The sequence below is a fragment of the Gymnoscopelus braueri genome (genome assembly GCF_963280865.1).
Source record: "Gymnoscopelus braueri genome assembly, chromosome: 17".
Taxonomy (NCBI): Eukaryota; Metazoa; Chordata; class Actinopteri; order Myctophiformes; family Myctophidae; genus Gymnoscopelus; species Gymnoscopelus braueri.
Window position 1 is genome coordinate 2,405,915 of NC_137617.1, and position 10,031 is coordinate 2,415,945.

The 10,031-nt window shown below is 41.8% G+C and overlaps 1 protein-coding gene across 1 annotated transcript in view; it reads left to right on the forward strand.

Moving 5' to 3' along the window:
• Positions 1 to 7,640, forward strand: part of LOC308104808 (myosin heavy chain, fast skeletal muscle-like) — a 69,700-nt gene extending 62,060 nt beyond the window's left edge. Inside the window, exons 22-41 of the mRNA XM_080455336.1 lie at positions 814 to 1,069; positions 1,566 to 1,808; positions 1,933 to 2,109; positions 2,196 to 2,341; positions 2,461 to 2,551; positions 2,636 to 3,025; positions 3,131 to 3,257; positions 3,421 to 3,539; positions 3,636 to 3,832; positions 3,933 to 4,116; positions 4,209 to 4,374; positions 4,517 to 4,641; positions 4,772 to 5,080; positions 5,188 to 5,391; positions 5,471 to 5,596; positions 6,158 to 6,328; positions 6,412 to 6,516; positions 6,618 to 6,713; positions 7,320 to 7,448; positions 7,553 to 7,640. Coding sequence (XP_080311462.1) covers positions 814 to 1,069; positions 1,566 to 1,808; positions 1,933 to 2,109; positions 2,196 to 2,341; positions 2,461 to 2,551; positions 2,636 to 3,025; positions 3,131 to 3,257; positions 3,421 to 3,539; positions 3,636 to 3,832; positions 3,933 to 4,116; positions 4,209 to 4,374; positions 4,517 to 4,641; positions 4,772 to 5,080; positions 5,188 to 5,391; positions 5,471 to 5,596; positions 6,158 to 6,328; positions 6,412 to 6,516; positions 6,618 to 6,713; positions 7,320 to 7,448; positions 7,553 to 7,573 — 3,382 coding nt within the window. The 3' untranslated portion in view covers positions 7,574 to 7,640. The remainder of the gene's footprint in view (positions 1 to 813; positions 1,070 to 1,565; positions 1,809 to 1,932; positions 2,110 to 2,195; positions 2,342 to 2,460; positions 2,552 to 2,635; positions 3,026 to 3,130; positions 3,258 to 3,420; positions 3,540 to 3,635; positions 3,833 to 3,932; positions 4,117 to 4,208; positions 4,375 to 4,516; positions 4,642 to 4,771; positions 5,081 to 5,187; positions 5,392 to 5,470; positions 5,597 to 6,157; positions 6,329 to 6,411; positions 6,517 to 6,617; positions 6,714 to 7,319; positions 7,449 to 7,552) is intronic.
• The last annotated feature ends 2,391 nt before the right edge of the window (positions 7,641 to 10,031 follow it).

Below are 10,031 nucleotides of genomic sequence, written 5' to 3' on the forward strand. Positions count from 1 at the left end.
GATTGACCGGACTTTCCGTTCGTGATTTTTGGCATTCTTTGTAAAACGGGCCCCTCCCACTAACTTTGGAAGCCAATTACGGACGAACGGTAAGGACTATCAAAATGCTGTTTGGATATATTTATCGCATGGGTCCATAGATCACGTGTACCGATTTGTGTGAGATTTGGACAAAATTTGAAGGATAAGGAGCAAAAGGTGTGTTTTGAAGAAAATTCAAAATGGCGGAAAATCTATCCTGACGCAAATGGGCGTGGCCTATATGGGAAGTTGCGTCTTGACCCAAGGAATCTAGGGGAAAATATTTTTTTTTTACGACCTACGGTTAAAGAGTTATAGGCCAAAACGTAAAGGGGGCTTTTATAGCGCCACCATGAGGCCGACTAGTGTAATTTTTTTGGGGATAATTTCGGACTAAATTATAAACCTCCCCTCCAAGCCTTTTAACTCTAGCCCTTACAGTTTCTGAGAAAAAAATACTTGAAATCTAGTTTTTTAATTTTCCCATTTTCCATTAAAGTGGATGGGGAAATGTGATTCACTAATAAATTAATATCAATTAAACTATGCAACCAATCTCTTAGCAAAATACAAGCACACGATTCCCGGTCAAGCCGGTCATTTTGACGTGGTAGGAGATGCTTTTTTTTTCATAGAGTACTATAGTCTGGTTGCAACCACACTAATAATAACGACAACAACAGAAACAACTATGACACAATAATAACAGCTTTAATAACAGCCTGCAGTCTTATTACATGGAAACCCTCGATCTTCAGCTAAATCATGATCCATTGAAACCGCTTTCCACAGAGAGGCCGTTTACACCATCCAGTTCAACGTGCGCTCATTCTGCAATGTGAAAAACTGGCCATGGATGGGGCTGTACTTCAAGATCAAGCCTCTCCTGCAGAGCGCTGAGACTGAGAAGGAGCTGCAGAACATGAAAGAGAACTATGAGAAGATGAAGACTGACCTGGCTGCTGCCCTGGCCACGAAGAAGACACTGGAAGAGAAACTGGTGGCTGTGACGCAGGAGAAGAATAACCTTGCAACGGCAGCGTCATCAGTAAGTTACACTTGTACAGGAAATGTTGATAATATTTCATATTGTTTATCAGCCTATCTTAAATATTTTATCTAATGTATAATGTAGATGTAGACCATGGCAGAGAATGTCTGGTGGTCGAACGGCTGTTGGCATCATTGTATAGCTACATGGCTACCATCACAAAGGCCTGACCCAATTTGTCGTTCTTCTGTGGTGGAAGTTGAATCTGTACATGCCACTGCTCCTCAACCACGCACTACTATAGTATATTCTTTTGGAGGAGGTTGATAGCCTCAAGCTTCTTCCTTGTCCTCACCTCCGCTACCGCCTCCGTACCGTCCAGGCTCTGACAATGATAGAGCCTGCCTTCTTCATCAGCTTGTTAAGTCAGTTAATCTCCCCTGTGTTAATGTAGCCCCCCCCCAGGAAGCAGCTGCAAAACAAATCTCTTATATCTCAACCAGAACAAATGCTGCAACAATTTCCCTCACTTATCTTTTTCATTGACAACCAGGGAGATGAAGCATTGAATGATGCTGAGGAGAGATGTGAGGGTCTTATTAAAAGTAAGATCCAGTTGGAGGCAAAGGTCAAAGAGACGACTGAGAGACTGGAGGACGAGGAGGAGATCAATGCTGAACTGACTGCCAAGAAGAGGAAGCTGGAAGATGAATGCTCTGAGCTCAAGAAGGACATTGATGACCTGGAGCTCACCCTGGCCAAAGTGGAGAAGGAGAAACACGCCACTGAAAACAAGGTTCAACATTATACATAGCCGTCTTATAAAGTTATAGAACAATAATGATCCATTCATGATTATACACTCAAGCCGTCTTATCAAGTTATAGAACAATAATGATCCATTCATTCATGTTATTCAGGTGAAGAACCTGACTGAGGAGATGGCCTCTCAGGATGAAGGTCTTGCTAAGCTGACCAAGGAAAAGAAGGCCCTCCAAGAGGCACATCAGCAGACTCTTGATGACCTGCAGGCAGAGGAAGACAAAGTCAACACTCTGACCAAGGCCAAGACCAAGCTGGAGCAGCAAGTTGACGATGTGAGTTTATCAAGTCAATTGGATGTTTTGAACGTATAAGGTTCTATTATTGTACTGAATACTAAGACAAATATATTGTTGTGCAGTTGGAGGGTTCTCTGGAGCAAGAGAAGAAGCTCCGCATGGACCTTGAGAGAGCCAAGAGAAAGCTTGAGGGTGATCTGAAACTGGCCCAGGAATCCATCATGGATCTGGAGAATGACAAGCAGCAGTCTGATGAGAAGATTAAGAAGTAATGTGGACCACAATATGAATAATTGATATTGTTATTTTTATTCATATTATGTATTATTAATATGAAATGCCATGGATAAAAACTACCACTAAAATATGATGTACTGTATTCCACAGGAAGGACTTTGAAGTAAGCCAGCTTCTGAGTAAGATTGAGGATGAGCAATCTTTGGGAGCCCAGCTGCAGAAGAAGATCAAAGAACTCCAGGTATTTATTTTATTCATCTTCTTTAAAATCATTGATAATAAGTAAGTGTAAATTAGGATTTTAATATGTTCATTAATTTGAAAGGCTCGCATTGAAGAACTGGAGGAGGAGATCGAGGCAGAGCGTGCCGCTCGTGCCAAGGTTGAGAAGCAGAGAGCTGACCTCTCCAGGGAACTTGAGGAGATCAGCGAGAGGCTGGAGGAAGCCGGTGGAGCCACCGCTGCTCAGATCGAGATGAATAAGAAGCGTGAGGCTGAGTTCCAGAAGCTGCGTCGTGACCTCGAAGAGTCCACCCTGCAGCATGAAGCCACTGCTTCTGCTCTCCGTAAGAAACAGGCGGACAGTGTTGCAGAGCTAGGCGAGCAGATCGACAACCTCCAGCGTGTCAAGCAGAAACTGGAGAAGGAGAAGAGTGAATACAAGATGGAGATCGATGACCTGTCCAGCAACATGGAAGCTGTTGCTAAGGCAAAGGTAGAATAGAATGCTTGTGCGTAATTCTTGACAAATACAAGAATTACTAAAACAAGGGAATACATTGTAGTTCAGTGATTGAATATGTCCAATGTTAATCAACAGGGAAATCTTGAGAAGATGTGCCGCACCCTTGAGGACCAACTCAGTGAAATCAAGGCCAAGAGTGATGAGAATGTTCGCCAGTTAAATGATATTGGAGCTCAGAGAGCAAGACTGTTGACGGAAAATGGTAAATGTTCACGTTAAAGTCTACTAGCCTATATGGTTTTTCAATGGTAAATTCCATAATTAGAGATAATGCTTTGATCAGCAGTCATCCCAGGAATTTAAGGAATATGTATTCAACAAAGATTATTTAAATGATTGAAACTAATATTTACATTTCTAACTAGGTGAGTTTGGTCGTCAACTTGAGGAGAAGGAAGGTCTTGTCTCTCAGCTCACCAGAGGCAAGCAGGCCTTCACCCAACAGATTGAGGAGTTGAAGAGACACGTTGAAGAGGAGGTTAAGGTAAGGAACAGCTTTCTTTTTTTTTTAAATAGGCGTATAGGTGTCTTTTTGTAATTTTATCCAGCTGACATTTCGTTGGCATTTTTCTTTTGACAGGCAAAGAATGCCCTTGCCCATGCGGTGCAATCAGCTCGCCACGACTGTGACCTTTTGAGGGAGCAGTTTGAGGAGGAGCAGGAGGCCAAGGCCGAGCTGCAGCGTGGAATGTCCAAGGCCAACGCTGAGGTGTGTCAGTGGAGGAGCAAGTATGAGACTGATGCTGTCCAACGCACTGAGGAGCTGGAGGAAGCTAAGTAAGTGATCAGTGTTTTTACAACATCAGGTACCACTGATTTCTCCCAATACCAACATATTACTCACAATAATTTGATTCCATTCAAAACTGATCAACAGGAAGAAGCTCGCCCAGCGTCTTCAAGAAGCTGAGGAGCAAATCGAGGCTGTGAATTCCAAGTGCGCCTCTCTGGAGAAAACCAAACAGAGACTCCAGGGTGAAGTGGAAGACCTCATGATTGATGTGGAGAGGGCCAATGGTTTGGCTGCCAACCTTGACAAGAAACAGAGGAACTTTGATAAGGTGCTTTGACATACATTATTTATTTAGAACAAAATCATTCTTGCCTCCTTAAACTGGGGTAAATGACACATTTCGTTACAAATGCTGTGCAGGTCTTGGCAGATTGGAAGCAGAAATATGAAGAGGGCCAGGCCGAGCTGGAGGGAGCCCAGAAAGAGGCTCGTTCACTCAGCACTGAGATGTTTAAAATGAAGAATTCCTATGAGGAGTCTCTGGACCAACTGGAGACCATGAAGCGTGAAAACAAGAACCTGCAACGTGAGGTTTTTTTTTATAACAGTAAAATAATAAAATCATTAAATATTCAAGATCAAACTACAACTTTATTCAAATGCAAATTCAAATACAAAATAGTTGCTGATTGGAAAGTTGCTCATTCATTATTTTCAATCAACTGCAGAGGAGATCTCAGACCTGACTGAACAGATTGGTGAGACTGGAAAGAGCATCCATGAGCTGGAGAAATCCAAGAAACAGACAGAGACAGAGAAGTCAGAGATCCAGACAGCCCTGGAGGAAGCTGAGGTAAAACTTTTACCAATTGACTATATCTTAGAATTCTTTCAATAAGTTTTATATTCAGACAGTGTAGCAGTATATGATCGATGTTACATAAAAATGTCCTACAACCTTTTGATCCTGTATTACATTTTAGGGTACTCTGGAGCACGAGGAGTCCAAGATTCTTCGTGTCCAGCTGGAGCTCAACCAGATCAAGGGTGAGGTTGACAGGAAGCTGGCAGAGAAGGACGAAGAGATGGAGGGGATCAAGAGGAACAGCCAGAGGGTGATTGACTCCATGCAGAGCACTCTGGATTCCGAGGTCAGGAGCAGAAACGATGCCCTGAGAATCAAGAAGAAGATGGAGGGAGACTTGAACGAGATGGAGGTTCAGCTGAGCCACGCCAACCGCCAGGCTGCTGAGGCCCAGAAGCAGCTGAGGAACGTCCAGGGAACGCTTAAGGTGCAAAACATATTAGTTAGATACATATTCACACAATGGAACTGTACTGAACAAGTCACATTCTGATGTTCCTCTTAACGTACCACCTCAAATGTGATTTATTTTAGGATGCCCAACTGCACCTTGACGACGCTGTCAGAGGCCAAGAAGATGTGAAGGAGCAAGCTGCCATGGTGGAGCGTAGGAATGGCCTCATGGTTTCTGAGATCGACGAGCTGAGAGTGGCTCTGGAACAGACAGAGAGAGGCCGCAAAGTGGCTGAACAAGAACTAGTGGATGCTAGTGAACGTGCTGGCCTGTTGCACTCCCAGGTAAGTCAATGGAAAAAATCAGCATATTTAACATACAAGTCATGCATACTTGCATTGCTAAACTGAATCTTTATTTTAGAACACAAGTCTTTTGAACACCAAGAAGAAACTTGAGAGTGACCTGATCCAGGTCCAAGGCGAAGTGGATGACAGTGTTCAAGAAGCAAGGAATGCTGAGGAGAAGGCAAAGAAAGCCATCACTGATGTAAGTTAGGATGACCGCCCCATATCCAATATACCAGGACAATTAGTCATCCTTATGGCATGCTTGATATAAACATACAATACAATACAGCTCGCTCATGGCATGCGCATGTTGAAATCCTTTGCTCTATAACAGGCTAAAACTTGTCTTATTCAAACAGCCATGATGAAGATTGTAGGGAAAAAAGGAACAATGCTATGTTCAGTCTTTATATCAGAAATATGTGCTCAGGGAGACAGAGTACATTCTGAACTCAGATATTCTGAGGTGCTGGCTTCAGACAGGTTGTTCAGAATGCTGCAGACTGAACCTCCATAAAGATATTTACCTGGTTTGTTTCCTTTTGGTCTTATGACACTAGTATCTCTTTATTACCTTATTATTGCCTGTTTATTATTATTTTAATTAGCTATTTTTTCACAGTCAACATGTTAATTTATATAAGTATAATCTATGTACTGTACATTGTTTGTATATTGTGATTTTCTTGATAAAGCAGCATACTTTTTTCCTTACGGGACAATTAAGTATATTTTATCTTGTACAAACATTACTCTCCAGGCTGCTATGATGGCCGAGGAGCTTAAGAAGGAGCAGGACACTAGTTCTCACCTGGAGAGGATGAAGAAGAACCTGGAGGTCACAGTCAAGGACCTGCAGCACCGCCTGGACGAGGCGGAGAACCTGGCTATGAAGGGAGGCAAGAAGCAGCTCCAGAAACTGGAGGGCAGGGTAAGATGTAGTTTACTTCAACACTGCTTATAATCAATGAAATAAGAAGAAATCATTTCATAGTGCATCATTCCATTGCGAAGGTGCGTGAACTGGAGGGAGAGGTTGAAGGAGCACAGAGAGGCGGAGCAGACGCTATTAAAGGTGTCCGCAAGTACGAGAGGAGAGTGAAGGAGCTGACATACCAGGTACTGTATATCATGTTCACTTAAATAACCATCATGCCATTGACTAAATTAATAGATTGGATGAACATACAACTGATGTTATAAATTCACTCTCACTTCAGACTGAAGAGGACAAGAAGAATCTTGGCAGGCTTCAGGATCTGGTAGACAAACTGCAGATGAAGGTGAAGGGCTACAAGAGGCAGGCTGAGGAAGCGGTAAGACAAATATACATCTTTAGTTGTGGTCGCCATGGGCATAGTGTTGTTGTCATAGTTTAACTAATGGAATAACTAAGGGTATAATAGGAATCACTTGTCAATATGACCAACAGCAGAGCATTTTTCAGTGTCCATCTTGCTGCTTTCCACAATAATCTCTAGCTTGCCATACTTTTGCAGTATAGCATGCACACAGCGGTACTGCAATGCACTGCACACATGGTGCAGTGCGTTGTGGAAGCTCTGACCTTATACTGTAACATGGGTGCTAAAAGGAAAAGCATGCACATACTGCAGACGCAGGCAGTGTGTTTCAGGCATAATGGTAAAAGTACTTTTCCAAAATGGACTACAGAAAAAAATCGACTTTTTTCCTATAACCTGCAATTTTTGGCCCGGGGTGCCGAACAAGAACAAGAAAACAGACTTGATTGTGCCATTCCAATGAGAACCTGTCAAGGCTCACTCATAAACATGCTACATGGGCCACTGTATTTGCCACAACCACACATTACAATTTCCTGAAATAGTCTTGTTTGGACTGTAATTGTAAGATGCTCTTTTCAAATATTGAGGCTTTGAACCATCTCTATCATATTGTAGGAGGAAGCAGCCAACGCTCACCTGTCCAAGTGCAGAAAGGTTCAGAATGAGCTGGAGGAGGCTGAAGAGCGTGCTGACATCGCTGAAGGCCAGGTCAACAAGATGAGAGCTAAAAGTCGTGACTCCAAGGTAATACATGTTCAATATGAAGGTTCATTATGTTGACTATCTTTAACCAAGATTTAACTAAAGATTCATGTTGAATATCTAAAATTATATTCCTATTGTTACAGGGGAAAGACGCTGCTGAATAAGTTCTCCAATTCAAGTCACCGTACAAAGTCATAAAATATGACCCATTGTATTCAATAAAGGTGACAAAAGTATTTTGTTGTTTCTTGTATTAATTACTTTGTCTTGTCAATACTTTTTATTGTGAGGTTTGAATTCTGGGTCCAACTCACATGTCCACTATACCATTTTATAAGCACAAACAAATAAATGTGTATATTAACTTAAAGGACAACTTTTTTACTTTCTATATTTATTTATTTTACTGCTTTCTATAGTTTTAGCAATTTTTGTGATCTTTTTCAAAGTGGGCGGGGGCATTCGGCCAGGTGGCTAAATATGTCTTTTTACACAATAAAAAAGGTCCCGTGGTCTTTGATGGCCATATGTGAGTTATTGGGGGCTAGAAGAGCTGTAAATAATAATAAAGAAATCGCCTGGCTATTGTGTAAAAAAATACATAATTAGCCAGCTGCACCTGCCCTAAAACTATAGAAATGAAAACATGTTAACACTCATCTTTTATTTACTTTAATTACAAGCTAAAACATAAACCTTGATTGTAAAAAAACTAAGCGTGGGTGAGTCATATGAATTTTGATGTTTAAAGCTGGGCAAAACTGAATCCATTCTTTTTGGGTCCAGAATTAACCTCTGCAAGGCCAAAGACTTCAGTGGGTGACAATGTTATCACAACTTGTGAGGAAATAAAAGAAGAACTATATCTGAGGAAAAAATGGCAACAAAAGTAATCAGGAAAGTCGACCAAAGAACAAGATTTTGCACCCCCTATGGGTGGAAGTGAAATCGCATTGACTCTGCGTTTATTAGTGGCCCCTCAATGATACAAATTTGGGACAGATAGGACGCTGTGTTCATGAGTTGTGCCATTTGTTGCCAAACAGACCCATCGTAGCCAAATCGTAGACCAAAGACAAAGAGTGTGTGCCGATTTGTGTGAGTTTTGGACAAAATGTGTAGGAGTAACACATTTAACTCTCTCAGTGCCAGACCCCGAGTTATCCCGAGTTTTTTTTTTTCTTGAAAAAAGTGTTCAGAACCCAAGATATCATTATCTGAAGATTTGCAGCTCCATCCACTCTTTGTTTAACCTAAAACTGAAAAAGGCTGTATCTCGCTTCCTAAGCACTTTTTATTTTCTTCGAAAAAACAAAAAAAAAATTCTGGCAAAGTTCGCAATAATTTTTTTATTTCATTGGCACTGAAAGAGTTAACACAAAAAAGCGGAAAATCGTGAAATCAGAAATGGGCGTGACCTATATGGGAATTTGCGTCATGATCCAAGGATATTTTTGATGCTACGACCTATGGTTCAAGAGTTATAGGTCAAAAGCTAAATCGGCCAGTTTTTTTAATGGATATTGATATGGATAATTGTATGGATAATTTTCAAAATAAATTTTGGTACCCGAGGCTAGAATCCATCAGTAGGTCCTAAAGAAGCCTCATAAAAAATGTGGCGCTTTTATCCGCTTCGTATCGGTAATGTTAAAAAAGGGTGTTAAGCTACTGGACTACAAGCAGCAAAGCAATCCATGAGACTCACCACTACTGCAATGGATGATTGAAAGATCAGTACTTTCATATTGCATGGTGTTCAAGTTGGTATAAAGCAGGGGTACTCAATTACAAATACTTTTGAATGAGGCAAAGGTCCGTTTATTTAAGTTGGTCAATCGAGCCAAGCTTGATCAAATCGGATCCCCTCCCAACCAACCAACTTAATAAAACTGGGGTGCAAAGCAGCGGCGCAAATTTGGGTTGAGGCTAGAGGTGGTCCCCCGCGCGCCCAAATTTTGAGGTTTTTTTTCCTTCATTTTCCTCTAATCTAGCTAATTTGACACTGTGTTATGTTAATCTGAAGCTAGGTGGAGACAAATCTCCCACGTACCCCCCGGGATTTCGGCGCCTGGTGCAGAGTATGAATCCCCAAAAATATCTCTCTTTTTTTTTTCTTTTTTTTTTACTATTTGCCCAGGGTCTGCAGAGATTTGTCCCGCGTGTTGAGTACCCCTGGTATAAAGGTTAATATGAGCGATCCAAAAACGTAATCCATTCATTCAGCACAGCTTTGATTTCCCCAGCAGCACCCACAAGTAGCTAGTAAATAACTATCATACTTCCTGTAGTGGCTTTTCAAAATAAGACTCACTGAATAGTATCAGAAGAGAAATCAGTGTACTATGATTACTCAATACAGGTTTAAGTTCATAGGGTATATTTGGTTCCATTTATTTCCATCCGCCAGATTGGGACGTTCACGGCATATGTTGCACCATCACGGTGCGTTCATCATCGGTGACGAGTGCCTGTAACACAGCCAGCAGCTTGCTGCGTGCGAGTCGCGCGACCACAATCACGTGCAGCATGCGTCCCCTCCCCGTGCTTTAGTGTGATTGTGTGAGTGTGGCTTCATGAAGTAAATTCCTGTCCCAGCAGTCCCAGCTGTTGGTGCGTGAA